The sequence below is a fragment of the Nannobrachium achirus genome, assembly GCF_963921795.1.
Source record: "Nannobrachium achirus genome assembly, chromosome: 20".
Classification (NCBI taxonomy): domain Eukaryota; kingdom Metazoa; phylum Chordata; class Actinopteri; order Myctophiformes; family Myctophidae; genus Nannobrachium; species Nannobrachium achirus.
This window is the reverse complement of record NC_137827.1, coordinates 37,835,924-37,851,790: the sequence shown is the minus strand read 5'-3', so window position 1 is coordinate 37,851,790 and position 15,867 is coordinate 37,835,924. Positions and strand designations below refer to the sequence as shown.

The following is a 15,867-nucleotide window of genomic DNA, read 5'->3' as shown; positions in this document are numbered from 1 at the left end:
ATAACACGTTATCACACTAAAAATCCCATCATCACCTAATAAACGGTAGACGGGCGCCGGGCGTAGACCTGCGATGCAAGCGTAGAACGTGAGACAGCGACACGCCGCTAGAGTTGCACTGCTGCCAAAAGTGCCCTTGGGCAGTAAGCTCCTGTGTGTGTGTGTGTGTGTGTGTGTGTGTGTGTGTGTGTGTGTGTGTGTGTGTGTGTGTGTGTGTGTGTGTGTGTGTGTGTGTGTGTGTGTGTGTGTGTGTGTGCGTGTGCGTGTGCGTGTGTGCGTGCCAGCGCCTGTGCCTCTCAGGGGGTATGCAAAAACAAGTAAATCTCCATGCTAATGAACAGAGAAATGCTTTCTTCCAAACAGCCAGTGACATTTTACAGTTTAGGAGCCTATCGTTGCTGTCTGGCAGAAACCTCTTATCTCCATATTTTAACTTTTTGTGTTCATTCCAAAAACAACAAAAGTAGCAGATCTACAAGCTTGAAACGCAGCGCGAAGATACGCCTTTTGAGCTTGTAGATCTGCTACTTTTGCTATTTTCAAATTTTGGATATATGAGGTTTCCATCCGACAGAGACAATATGGTAAGCAGTAATAAAACCATGAGCCAAATGCAAAGTGACTGCTATCATTTAATGTGCTGCGAAAACGATATTTTCTGCTAAAAAAAAAGTTAAAGCTCTATCGAGTGTTTGTTCAGAAACAGGGCTCTCCCTGTCTCTCCAGCTCCAGCTAAACAGAAAATACGGTACATTTTCAGGTGGGACACCAATTTCATCCAATCAATTCAATTCAATTCAATTTCTATTTAAGTGTCAAATCATAACAAGTTATCTCAAGACACTTTACAGAGCAGAGACCTGAGCAGAGACCTCATGGTGGGAGAGGAACCCACCAGCTTCTGGGTGGTCCCTGGAACCAAATATTTTGAGATGGTGGTCCGTGGCCAAATAAATATCATTTTGGGGGTCCTTCACATGAAAAGGTTTGAGAACCGCTGACATAGTAGTATCTCAAGAACAGACTAACTGAGCTCCAGTTAAGTGAAAAGGACCTTTTCTTTGACGATGGCCAGCCAGATTGCTGACATAGAAACATAGGGTTTTTCAAAAAACCTTAGAAGGATTCAAAAGACACTTATAGAATCGGGTCAAAATTCAAATTTTCACGACTTTTCAAAAATAGCAGATCTACAAGCTCGCAGCTTGTATATCTGCTATTTTTCAATAGTTAAAGCATAAAACAATGATACACAATAATGTGTACCCGTTCTGAATGGGTCAAGTACATTTTGGTGACAAACACTTCAGTACTTTTTACTCGTCCGAAACGCAAGTTGCTTATTGGAATCAGTATTGGGAAGAAGAACTGGTGTGGGAACATCTCTATAGGTGCTACTACAGCTTCCTTTTTGGAGCTGTGTGGAGCTCCCTATACGTGGCCGTGTGTGTGGGTCTGTCTGTCTGTCTGTTTGTCTGTTTGTCTGTCTGTCTGTCTCCGGGTATGTAGCCTGCAGTAACCTTTTCTGGCCACACATGTTAAGGGAGGGGCGCTGTTGCACACACACACACACACACACACACACACACACACACACACACACACACACACACACACACACACACACACACACACACACACACACACACAGCTCCACTTCGAACAGAGGTTCGATTTTTCTTTTTTCCAATGTCATTTAACCGTTAACCAGACAGCCTGCCTCTGATCATCCTTTGTTTGTTGTGGTATCATTCATGACAGTGGCTGTCAGTCACTCTGTCTGACAGTCACTAACAACTGTTGACAGGCTAGCACTGTAGCAGTTGTATCAGATCATTACTGTACCATTCTACCCAGTGCATTAAAATGCTACCTCCAATTACATGCACAAGCATGTGCACACACGCGCGCACGCGCGCACGCACGCACGCACGCACGCACGCACACACACACACACACACACACACACACACACACACACTCTCACACACACACACACACACACACACACACACACACACACACACACACACACACACACACACACACACACACACCTTTGAGAGAAGTGGTGTGAATAGGAGTAAATAGATGCAAAATAAATGCAGCTTTACTATTACTATTACATGAAACCTGTCTTTCTTTCAAAGTAATCACTCAGTTGGACCTATTTGATCCCACTGGGAAAATTCTGTTTTCAGCTTCACCCAGCTGATTGCTGCTCAAGTGGTCAGGGGGGATGCGTGATAGGGGTCAAGTGGCTTGCTTGTCATTGCCGGCCGGGGCTCAAACCTGTGGACCAGGCGGCTCACTCTGCCTCTTTTCTCCCATTCAGCTATAGGGCTGCCACTAAGAATAAGATGGGGGATGTTTTTTTTTTACATCCATGTAAATATAAGCCCACACATTAAAATACAATTATGAATAATAATGGATGCTTTGAATAGAGCAGAAATACAATAGAATTGTAATTACCAGTGGTAGCGGGCCACCATGGCTCTCCTCCATGCAGAGCTCATCATAGACAGTGATACAATATGTCCTGCTGTTCTTACTGGGGGGACTTGGCGTGGAGCCCTCCATGTCATTACCATTCAGTCCAGCCACGGCCGCACGCATGCAGCCAGCGGACAACAGGTAGTTTCTCCGACTCAATTACTTGATACCACTTTTAATTAACAGAGCTACCATCACAAAGCACACTGTGTGGATATTGCTTACAGAGAGGGGTGAGGGCAGACACGAGCGGGAATTTACATACAGACAAAAAGCGTGCGCGCGCGCACACACAGACGCACACACACACACGCGTTTGTAATTACTATACTTGTCCAAGCTGATCTACAAACTAGCTAGCGTCTAGTTGCAACGCGTTGTGAACTTGTAGATCAGCTATCACACAACTAAATGCTCCAAATGCCTAATCTTAACCTGAATCTCTAAGAGAAAAATAAGGAAAATAGTCCTCGATGTCTATTTTTCACATTCTGACTGCTTCACTTGTGGGGCCATTTGGCCCTCACAATTATGGCAACACAAGTACTCACACACACGAATGCACGCACGCAAGTACAATTCCAAGCAAAATCTTCTCAAATGTATTTGTTTCTGAAAAAGAATTAGCATGGAGAGTATGATTTGGTTCTTTTATGGCCAGAGTTCCTGAGGTCCCTTGAATATGTTACCACACTTTGTAAATTGTTATTGTGTGTACCATTGCTTCAGTAAATATCCCATTGCACGCTACATGAATGCACTCATTGTTTCATTATGGCAAAAGTATCTCATCATCAAGGGGCGACACTGTGGCACCATACACATACAGTATACAGCTTACAGGGGCAGATTTCCACTTAGCCTCACACAGCTATTCAGGACCTAAGCAATTTTACACAGAATGTCAAGCTATGTATTCGCATTTCGTCACTGTCTGGCAGAGACCTTGTATATTTCAGCTTTTTATTGTATTTTTATGATTTTGCTTCACAAACGAATGCCCTATTGTATGATCCATCATATGACAGAGCTTTTCGATCCGAAAGACTGTGAAAGATTTTGCCTATGTGCCCAAAACAGCGACGCAAGGTTGGGGGGGGGGCAGTTAGGGATTAAGTGTCTTGCTTATAAGGGTCCATTTGGTTCCTAAATATCAAACATATTTACTGTAGCTGGGGGTTCCCTGGACCCCACTTTGAGAACCACTGCCCTAGAGTTTTTGCTCCCCCAAAAGGTTAACTTGTTTGTGTGCTTGTGTGTTGCTATACTCTTAAAAGGGGATTGACTCAAAATGATAGGAAAAGCGTTACCAGCATTACTAATGAAGAATGACAGGAGCTATTGATCTGCCTGATATGAAATACCACTGTGGTGATGTGGTCAACAGCTAGGGGTGGCAGAAAAGGTATAGAGGGCACAATCCATACAGTAGCAGGTGAAGCTAAACCAACGCTGCCTGCTTTGATGAGAAGGACAACGTATTAAGCATGTGTACAGTACACAGGTTTTCAGCTCTCTAATGAGCAGGCATACTGTAGATGGCAATTACACCTGTGGAACGGCTTTTGAAAGCACATCTGATTCACTTTATGTCGACAACATTTGTAACCAAAATGTATCTAAAGTGAGAAGCCAGTCAGACATAATAAGGCCTAGTGTACAGTCTGAGCTTTGGTGCCCTAAAGCTAAATAAGCCCCCCACAGGGCTGCAGATCTATCTGAAGGCCATGAAGCCTTAACCCATTTAGACCTAAGGCCCATTCTAAAAACGCCTTCTAAATCCAGACCTACATTTTTAGGAAAAACGTCAAAGTTAAAAAAGATATGTTGATATACAGCAACAACTACACACAGAGGTGTTCTGGGTTTGAAAGGTAGAACAACGCACAGGTGTTCCAGGTCTAAATGAAATGGGTATCTCTCCCTTTGACCAGTGGCTAATTAGCCTGGGGCCAGCCTATATACCAGGCCACATTGCATATTGCTACGTTGTACTTTGTCATTCTAGTATCGCATACAATAGAAGCAAAAATAGCCGATCTACAAGCTCAAAACGCATCGCGCTGCAATGCGTTTTGAGCTTGTAGATCTGCTATTTTTGCTTCTTTTGAATTGGAATCCTGAATTCTTTTTTGTTATTTAATCCTGAAATGTAACATTTGGATTTAATTTCAAACACATTTAGTTATATACTCATGTTAACTTTATGAACCTAAATACAAATACATTGGATATAAAAGACATTTTAATACTACTGTACAAGTCATTAAGCTACTAATATAGACTGACGGAATTAAAGCAGGTCATGTTTGGAATTGAAACAGCTATCAATCCGGTATTAACCTGCGGGCCACATTAAGTGAAGGTGGGGGCCGCATGTGGCCCCCGGGCCACCAGTTGCCCATGTACCGGTATGCTATATACTAATGCAGCTAACTAGTAACTGCAGTATAGAACTAGTATAGTAACTCCTTGTTTTAACATGTGTGGGGATGATGTCTAGCTGCAGCTAGGCTAGTGGGTAATCACCTTGGTTTCCCAGGTGGGAGTTCCGGGTTTGAATACAAGGGGTTAAATCCGAAAAAAGCCTAAATAAATCGGGTGCTCGTCTGGAACAGATTACCCTGGCTGCTGTAGCCCAGCATCCCTTTTAGCCAATGAGTATCCCTTTTGACAGTATAGATGTTTGGTTTCGGGTTCAATGCCCTGGTGGTTACGCCTCTACAGCGGCAACCAAGCAACACACCACAAGGATGCTCCGACACAGAATCAAAATCTGGCACAAGTTGGGAGTGAAACTGTATCACAGTGTCAGGGACATGCTGGGCCCCTGATTCAGCCCAGGAAAAAGAGTTGGAGAGGCCCTCATTGCGCGCTATAGAGAGAGATCTCTCTCTATAGCGCTACTGCTACTCAAAGATTTGCCATTTCAGATCATGACAAGTAAGAAGCCAGTGGGCCAATTACATTAGTTATATTTCGTCGTTGTCGGGTGGAAACCTTGTATGTCCAAAACCGTTTGTTTTGTATTTATCATTTTAAAAATGATTTAAATAGTGAAAACAGCCGATCTACAAGCACACAACGCCTCGCACCGCAAGGCGTTGTGTGCTTGTAGATCTGCTGTTTTCACTACTTTTGTGCGACGGCCTTGTATGATGAAGCAGGGCTTTGCGAAAAAAAATTACAAATTTGAAACTTGGAGATATGAGGTTTCTGCCCGTGACGATTTACTTTGTTGGCCGCCCAGCCCCCAACATTCTTAATGGCCGGCCTGGACCGTCCGGGAATGAACCAGCCGTTCGGGAGTTGTCCCGCTTTTCCCAATGGCCAGCACGTCCCTGATCACAGTGTACATAACTTCCTTCCAGCAAGGATGAAACCTTGAGCAGAGTCAAGAGTTGGAGGGCAAATCCCTTTTGTTCCGTTGTGCTAGTGCAGCATAGCCTACTCTGAAGGAGGACCAGCGTGAACGCTCCACAGCTTATTGAGGAAAGAAAAAAGAATACGATATCTCGCTCCCTCTGTCTCTCTCCAATCCGTCTCTCTCTGTACCCTGTTTTTTTTTTTTTTCTTTTTTTTTTGGCCATGTCCTCTGTGTCACCCTAGCACTTCCATAAACAGGGAGTGGTAAAAGAGAGCGGAATCTAATCCCATTTGGCGGCTCATCAAAGGGACCAAGTAGCCACTTGGCGCTAGATAAGGTGGGGAGGAAGTAGCGATGGAGAGCACAGTGTCAACTACAGATGTGCATTATGTTACACTGGATCTATAGCCTTTTCATCTGGCTTCACACAGACAAATTCTTCTGTAGCAACTGAAACCTGATTTATATGGGAAAAAATGACGATCCACAAGCTCACAACAAGTCGCAGCGCAACGCGTTGTGAGCTTGTAGATCAGTGTTTGGCGTGCAACGCTGCTGGCGGCAGACAAGCGGCCGCTCAACCTCTTGAGCTACAAAGTATAAATCAAGGCTAACTCCACAGCCTTGTTCTCTCTTCTGTGGTGAGAGTCTAAAACCTGATCGTTTGCAGTCTGGCACCATTGAAACATGCCGTCTTAAACAACAACATACTCAAGTAATAAAAGAACATCTAGTTTGGCTGCATGGAAGTCCAAAGTGATGAAGATCCCTACTCCCTCTACAAATCTAAGGGAACAGGTGCATAAAGACGGCAGCCTCTACCTCCTCTGGACCTCCTGTTCTGTAGTGTTATGCAATTTACCACTAGGCATTTAGCAGCCGCTCCTATGGCCAAACCGCACCAATGCAACTAGTCACAACTCGCAACTCCTTGCAACTGCCATTGGGGATAATGGTTGCGAGTAGTTGCAAGTATAGTTGCATGTTGCAAGGAGATGCATTGGAGTGGACTGGCCTTTATCCAGAGCAACTTGTAAAGTGCCATGAGTCTAGTTCACTGTTTCCTAAACATATGGGTCCCGTTTGGGTCCCGACTCCCGACCATGTTTCCTACAATTACTAATGACATGGGATCAAACATGTTTGTTATTCACATTAGTCAGGCTCAGTGGGATTCTAAACATAGACTTTTTTTTAAACGTCTGCTGTTATCACTCTGTACCAGGAGTCGAGTGAATTTAACAGGAGCGTAGAGTTGCTCATGATGTTGTGAATTTGTCAATAGGGATCGAGCCTCAAACTGATGTCCTCTGCCATTCCCGTCTCGCAACCCCATATTCCTTCTGAGTTATTCAAACAAGACACTGCATCAAAAAATGAAGTACAACAACAAAAAGTTGCTTCTTTTACAGTGATGTCCCCTACACAACAACCTGTCTATCCCATGTTTCTCTGTAGTAGTGTGATCCAAACAGGGCCAGTAGGGCATGTGTTGGTGATGGTGGTTGGGAATTCGATACCTTGTGGCCAGAAACCAGAGTAGGTCACAGTACACCGTGATGAAATTCCCTAATCCACAAGCCAAGTTTCCTTTTGCAGAGCCCTCTCCCGCCCTCTCCTCTCCAATCCTTGCCTGGCCCACACTTTTCCACTCCCTTGTTCCTTCTCTCCCTCTCCCTCTCTCTCTCTAACCGCTCTGCTTTCATTTCCCTCTACTTTCCTTGATATGTGATCCGGTGGAGACGCTCGGGTTTCAGTTTTTACAGCTTAGCCAGCCTATTGCTGTATACATTCCTTTCTCCCCTGTTCTTAGCCCTTCTCCAGCCTCTTCTCCATACCCCCCGTACCCACTCCTCTTTCTCCCTGATTACTTACCGGGCCTTATTTTACCATGGCACACATTAAGCAGGCGAGATGAAGGAAACACTGTCAAGGCTGTTGAGCTTTTTCAGAGGTATGGTCCCCTAAACAAGGGCACATTGTGCGGCTTTCCCTTCCCTTTCCTCACGTCCGAAATAGATGAGAGAACACAGGAGAAACTCAAGAAGACGGGAGACATTTTCAAGAGAAGAGGGCATCATCGCTCCCGAGGTTTGGGGCTGTTATCGGCGCAGTTCGCGAGGACTCTTGCTCCGAAAGAGCACAACAAGTGTCCCCGGGGATGGCCTCAGCCCTGGGTTTATTGGTCTGAGGTCACCTGCCAACATGCATCCATGCATGGTGGAGAGAACCGCCCTCTGAGCAGTGGTGTGAAGTAACTAAGTGCATTTAGTCAAGAACTTTTTTAGGAGGTATTTCTACCTTACTGGAGTATTTCCAATTGTCAGTACTTTCACTCCTCCTCCACTACATCTCACTGATCTCAGAGGCCAATATTGTACTTTTACTCCGCTACAAATTATTTAAAACTTGTAGATTTTTAATATTATGTCCAAACCACACAAACCACGCATGAACAACTTCAGCCCTATATACAGTACATTATGGCCATTTGAAAATAGACGATCTACGACCTCACAATGTGAGCTTCTAGATCTGCTATTTGCTAAGATTTTTATACATTTTATATTTTATTCGAGTACATTTTGGTGCCAATACTTCCGGACTTTTAATTGTAACAGAGCATTTCTACATTGTGGTATTGATACTTTTACTTAAGTAAATGTGAGTACTTTTTCCACCACTGCCTCTGAGCATGCATGTCATAATAGCATGTCAATGATGTCAGGTTTTAGAGCATTCTGGTCATAGCTCCATGGGATATTATATGTATTTTTCTTCTTTAACCACTTAAACCCTGTTTGACCAGCTCACATGCCAAATCTCTTCACTGAAAATAGCGGTTATGAAAGCTCCTAACCCATCACGTTGCTACACGTTGTGAGCTTGTAGATCAGATTTTTTCACTGAAGGTTCACCCGAGAACAGGGACGCAAGGCCTTATGTGGTTAAGCCTAATTTAAAACATTTGTAAAAATAGATGATCTACAAGTTCACAATGTGTCACATTGGAAAATAACTTTTTTTTTTAACACTGAACGATTTGATTTGATATTTTATGAAAACACGCCAAAAATATAGTTGCCAGGTAGAAAGTAGTTAGCATTAGGTAAGCAGAGAAAAGGATTGCTATCCCTGAAGCTGGAGTGCAAGCTAGAAACTCCAGTGGAGGCAGAATTCAAGAAAGAACATCAATACCTTAAAATGTTCTGCTGAGGAAGTGTGCTGTGCTACTTTAAATGAATGGAAATACTAGATTTTAGCCTACTGGTTTAAGATAGCCTCCCCATAATGTTTTGAGCAAGGCCAAGCAATATGGAAAAAATCAATAGCTTTGACCAAAAACCTCTATATCGATATGGAGACGCCATTGCCAAAAAAAAAAAAAAAAAAAAAAAAAGGTTTTATGTCACAAAGTGCTTTCACAAAATATTTACACAATGAGATTTTTGATAAGAAATCATCAGCAATGTCTATATAATAACTACGTCGGTAAAGGCAACCAATAAAACTGCTAGAACAGTATGAACACAAGTTCATAAAATAGGACAACACTTAACTGTAACGCTAGTCGTGCAGAGTCAGACGACCAGAGATCTCGGCTGCCTACTGACAAGTCAGGGGAAATCTGGGTTTGGAAACGGTGGAGAAAACCAGTGCTAAACAACTGCCTACTGCAACACCAGTCCCGCTCCGATACCGTCCCAATATGAAGGACCGCCCTGATGTCTTCTTGGCACTGGCCCTGTGATGCCATTATAGCCCGGCATCAGATCCATTCAATGTAGATGTCACTCAATGGACTGTCAGTAGGCTATGCGAGACTGCTGTACTGCAGTAAACACCCAGAACACAACACTCATGCCATATCATGACGTTAAGATATCCCCAATCCAGGGGCGTCATTTGGTTATGGCAGGGGTATGCAGCAGCCATTCTCTGGATCCAGGGGGGGTAATAAAAGTTATAAATAAATATAAATCCATGAATGTCTCTTTTGTCTGTCTGTGCTGGTTATTATGTTGTTAAATTACAGTAAATAACTACAAATGCAAAATGTAATAAAATGTCTCTTTAACAAGCTATTATAATTATATTCTCCACACTTGTATTCTCCCCATCTTGACAAAATGGTATATTACCAGGTTCCGCAGGTCAGCTGCACAGGTGCAATTCATTATTGTTAATTGTTTCAGACATTGTGAAAATAGCCGATCTACATGCTCACAACGCCTCGCAGCGCGAGGCGTTGTGAGCATGTAGATCTGCTATTTTCACAGTAGAACCGTGTTATACAAAATGTAACGCCTCTTTTCCATAATGACTCCCATCTTTGCCATACCCTAGCTTTTGCTGAACTGACGCCACTGGCCGAATCCCAGACGATGTCTAGATTCATATCACGATATAAATATAAATATTGATATAGTTGCTGTCAGGCAGAAACCTCTTATCTCCCTATTCTAACTTTTTGTGTTTTTTCGCAAAATTAATGACCTACGGTACGTGATCATACCACAGCATCACACAAAATCAAAAGTAGCAGATCAACAAGCCCGAAACGTGGTGCGAAGAAACATGTTTTTTTGAGCGTGTAAATCTGCTGCTTTTGCATTTTTTTTTTTTTATCCTGACAAGACATATGAGGTTTCCACCCGACAGAGACGATATCATGATGTTAAGATGTCCAGAATCCCAGACGATATCAATACAATATTGATGCAGCATATTTGTCCAGCCCTATTTTGAGCTGACCAGAAATGTCTTTCAGTGACCAAAACTGACCAGACGTTGTCCCACAGAAACCCAAGTTGTGGCAACAGCGGCAATAAGACCCCTCTTGAGCATCACACTCCTGCCTGGACATCACCCTCAATGTTTTAGCCCTCTCTGCCTGGCTGGCTGCAGTGTTAGGGAGTGGTGGAGTTACATTTTCAGCCCTGTGTGGTAACTAGTTCAAAATCTAGTAGCTTTTAACGTTAGCGTTTCTATCAAATATCTGGATAGCTTTAAACATCACAGTTACCCTTCTCCAGCAGGAATATATATATATATATATATATATATATATATATATATATATATATATATATATATATTTCAAAAAGCTGATTTTTCTGACAACATAGCTCATCATATTATTTTCTTTTTACAATTTTGAGCTAAAACTGTACAATTATATTAAGTAAATGATGTAGGTGGCTACTAGTTTAAAAAAAAAGCAGATTCAGCAACAACTACTTCTCTCTCATGTATGGCAGTTTTATGTATAGAGAATAGGCTATGGGTGAGCTTCTCCAACACATAAAAAGCTAAAACAAAAACAAAAAACATAAAGGCGGATTGTTGCTTCTCCTTTACAAGCAAGAGGGCAAGAATAGCCTAAATTATGTTCATGGAGAAATATATGTACTCCCACAGTTAGTGATGACTTATTATTAGAATGCAAATAATTTCTACAAGCACATCCAGACAAAATGTGTTATTCCCCACGTTCTTGCCCAATGTCTTTTCTTTTCAGAGGAAACATTTCATATTTGTGTTGAGTGGTGACCGTTTTTACCAACAACAGAGCAAGGGGCCAATTATGTACTGATGTGCTACAATAACCCATGAAAACGCCACAAGACAGGCTAATGCTTCTGCCAAACGAAGCATCTCAATTTTGGTCTCTGGAGGAATGACATAAAAGCATTGCTGTCTAACGGAATTGCTATTTATTGCTGCCTGTAGGCTACTTGTTGTTTTAACAATAATAATAATAGGCTACAACAATGGGAAATCATCTATAATCAACAGGGCTGTGTGAATAATCCAGTTTAACCTATAGTTAATAGGCTGTTGATCTGGGTTCATGTATAGATTAGAAACAGATGATTTACAAAAATATGTTATGTGTGTATATTCAAAGGGATTTCTTACAAGGTTGCTTCAGGACTTGCGGAGATCCAGCAGTGTCTTTGCGTTTTCCCTATAATATTTTGTGCTCTGGTATTCTTCTTTGTTCTGAATGGATTATTATGCTCAGAAATGAACTAGCCTATATATTCAGCCGATATAAAGAAAATATACAACTGTTAGCCCCCTAAAGGATAAAATAACGCTCCTATATATCCGAATTCCAAACGCCAAAAAAATGTATACAAACAATGAACACATGAAGACAAAGCGGGCACTGACTGGGGCTGCAAACCAAAACGCCACTAAACACATCACGAACCGCCACGATCCATATGCGGCTCAAATATCATCACAATATGCGCCTGTACACACAGCAGACACAAACAGCCTGTCCTTGATCGTTATATAGAAATACATTATGTGTATATTTCAGACATGATGAAAGCCAAGGCCTGTATAGACCGGGGACGGACAATGCGATCGTGTCTGCTCTGCTCCGTGCGCGAGGCTCGCACAGATATAGACGCACATCTGGATAGCACGCCGCTGGCGCGTTGGGGCTCCACTACTATACACAGCTGGAGAGAGACAGTCACACACGCACGTACGCACGTATGCACGCGTGGTGTGTGTGTGTGTGTGTGTGTGTGTGTGTGTGTGTGTGTGTGTGTGTGTGTGTGTGTGTGTGTGTGTGTGTGTGTGTGTGTGTGTGTGTGTGTGTGTGTGTGTGTGTGAATGCACAAGGGGGACTATGTTGACGCCTTCACTGACGCACTGGATTTTCCATGAACTCTCCAGTCTAAAGCCATGTAACATAACGGCGGTGACTGTCTGTCTGGCACACAACAAGCGGCTAAAATACCACCACATGTCCCCAGCATGTGATGAACACTGACCATATTTTGCCATTGATTAAAACAAGACAGAAGAAGCTCAGCCTAACACAACAAGTAGCCTAAAAGCCTACCCATGGTGAATGAATGGGATGCCGCATCCATCCATTGTCAGGCTACTATAGTGCGGGGAGCGCGTGGATGAGACATGGCCGTGGAACGTCTCATCCACATGACAATAAAACTTGGGTAAAAAAAGAAAGAATCTAAGTTGGTCAATCAAAAAACATCTCACTCCGGAGAACCGTGTTCTGTTATTCTCCCTGTAGAAGGAGGAGGTGGAGCAGGCATGCATGCTCTCACACACAAGCGCTCTTTAATTCCCCTGCCATGCGTAATCATCACATCATGCAACATGGGCACAGAGACAGAAACTCCCTCTCTCTTTTTTTTTACCTTCATTTCTTCATTTATTTCCCTTTTGACCGGGTGCGCTGGTTTTCTGCTTCTCTTATTTTCCGGAGGTCTGCCCTCTTTTTCCATCTCTGCCATTTTTCGGTGATACTTCTTCTGTCAATATTGGAGGAGGAGGTGGCGGTGGTGGTGGTGAGGTGTAGCAGGCAGCAGAGACCGGCTGGCGGAGAGGAGAGGAGAGGAGAGGCAGAGAGGGGCTGCTGGCTGCGAGGCGGGGCAGCTCTACAGTCGCCAAACGGCGGACGTCTCGGAGCTTCGCGACGGCCCGCGTGGAGCTGGCGTTGCCGCCGAGGGCTCGCGGCGCCCGGCTAGGTCAGCCATCTTCCAAGCCTGGACGGTGTGTGACTGTGTGGGTTCGGTTTTTCTCCTGCGGTCCGTGCGCGACTCCGTGAACCGCCTCTGTGAGTCAATAGAGAGGTTGAGTGAGGGGAAAAAACAGACAGGGGGAGGGGCGTGCGCTGAAACATTATATGACGCGCTGGTGATCAGAGGTAGAGCCGTTTTCTTCTCGGTTGTCCACGGAGTGTGCAACCAGAGTAGTCAAATCCACTTAGCCCGTCTCCCTTCCGTGATGTTTGGTCACCTACCACCCGCAGTGACATTCTGCAAGCAGCAAACAGGTGCCCCATGGCAGCCCCCCTTCTCCAAGTTCTTCTTAAGCTTGACTGTTGCAGCTGCACAGTCAAATCAGTGTTCATTTACCCATAATGGTCGTAGTGATGTCCCATCGAGCAATATTAGTCGGTTTGGACTTAGTCAACCAAGCTTTGTTTGTTGATTAGACATTGTTCAGCTTTTTTCCATGCCTATCTTTCATATTAACTCTATAAACCCAATTCTGCTGTCAGCCTGTCAATAACTTTCAATAGCCAGTAGCCAAATGTGAAATCAATCTCACCAACCAAAAAGGGTTGAATGTATCAGCAAACACAATTTCACAAACACATTTATGTTCATTAAATTAACTAATCAATTATTTGAAAATGTCCAATGCCAATTAGTAGAGTAATACATTAAGGCTAAAAGGATAACAAAAAAAGTCTTGGGGACTTGTTTCCATTGTGGTCCTATATCAATCCAGTGGTTCTCAACCTGTGGGTTTTGGGGGGTCCCCAGACAATTAACTTAATGTGAAACATTGTTTTCTCACTCAACAGTATACAAACCAACATAACATTTAAGTGTGTATCACTTATTCTTAGATAAAATACTAGTAAGACACCTGAGGGTGGAATGCGACCTCAGGGTGACATGCGACCTCGCCCTAAAGGGCGAGGTCGCGCCAATTCTTGACTATCTGGCCAACGTACCACAGCATTTCTCTGACGATTCTAGTTGTTATCATTCTGGGGGGAGTTTGTTCATGTTTTTGTGAGGGTATCAACCCTAGGAGACACGGGGAGAACATGCAAACTCCACACAGAAAGGCCCTATCGCCAACCCCACCTAGGGTGTGAGCGATAGGGCCTAAACATGGAGATGTGGAGAACACTATATGAAGATAGTCCAGTCCATCATGTCATATGGGACTACCGTCATAGACAGTAGCCATTGTTAGGCCGGAGTCAATGGCTGTCTGTCTGTCTGACTGTCTGTACAGGAAGTGATGTCACATGACATACTTTTTATGCCCATATATGAGTCATTCTGTACCACATCTCCATGTTTAGGCCAAACAGGTTTGCTCCATTTCTCCATGTATAGGTCCAAATGACCTAGGTCGCGCCAATTCTTGACCATCTGGCCAACCACAGCGTTTCTCTGACGATTCTAGTTGTTGTCATTCTGGGGGGAGTTTGTTCATGTTTTTGTGAGGGTATCAACCCTAGGAGACACGGGGAGAACATGCAAACTCCACACAGAAAGGCCCTATCGCTGCCAATCTCAAGTCTGGTTACCCAGCATGGTCCACACTACCTAATCGACCAAATATGAAGATAAGGGGATCCCTGATGTTGCCACAAACTGCTGACGTCGTGTTGATGACGTACATGGGCATACTGTAAACGGGTGACAGACAGACCTGCAGACGTGCATTGTACACACTGGCGATATTGGCAAAGCTACCATACGGTGCTTCCACCAACAGACAGATGCAGAATAGCCTGGAAACCAGACAAAATCTGCATGCTATTTGTCTGGTGCCAAAAAAAAGATTGCCCGCTGTAGATTGTGATTGGATTTCACTCCCTCCGAAGTAGTGAGGAACCAATCAGGGCACCGTATGGAAATGTGGGTCCCCCCGGGACATACAGTGTGGGACAGGACAGACACGGCAAGTTTGAGGTCGTTCGGTCAGATGGCACCCGAGTTATGCCTTGGGCAGACACACACACTCAGACGCACACACAGAGATGTTGTCCCTGACACACACACACACACACACACACACACACACACACACACACACACACACACACGCACACACGCACACACGCACAAATATCATGATGAGTTGCTCCACTGAAGATCTCAAGTGCTCTTTCTTCCCGGTTGCCATCCAGTATTATAATGAGCATTGTAAAGCACTGCACTGGTTCCCAAATGGCTCGATATGTAATTTTTACATGATCCCATAGCGTTCTGTAAATTCTGCACAACACGCCATGAGTTGATCAGATGAGATGAAGATCAGCTATTTTCAGCAAAGATAGTTTATGTAGAGGGGAAAATTTGCTATTTTCAAAAGATTTTGAAATTATATAACTACACTTAATCATTTGAAAACTTGTGAAATCGGACATTCTGCATAATTAGTACATTCTACTTTTGGTACTTTAAGTACATTTTGGAGGA

General features: G+C 43.7%; 1 protein-coding gene across 1 annotated transcript in view; it reads right to left on the bottom strand.

The window, feature by feature from the left end:
- The window catches only part of sobpa (sine oculis binding protein homolog a), a gene marked incomplete at both ends in the record, with an annotated part of 64,572 nt that extends 51,423 nt beyond the window's left edge, over positions 1-13,149 (bottom strand). Inside the window, 1 exon segment of the mRNA XM_080751033.1 lies at positions 13,054-13,149. Within this exon segment, the coding sequence (XP_080607159.1) occupies positions 13,054-13,149 (96 nt within the window).
- Between the last annotated feature and the right edge of the window lie 2,718 nt (positions 13,150-15,867).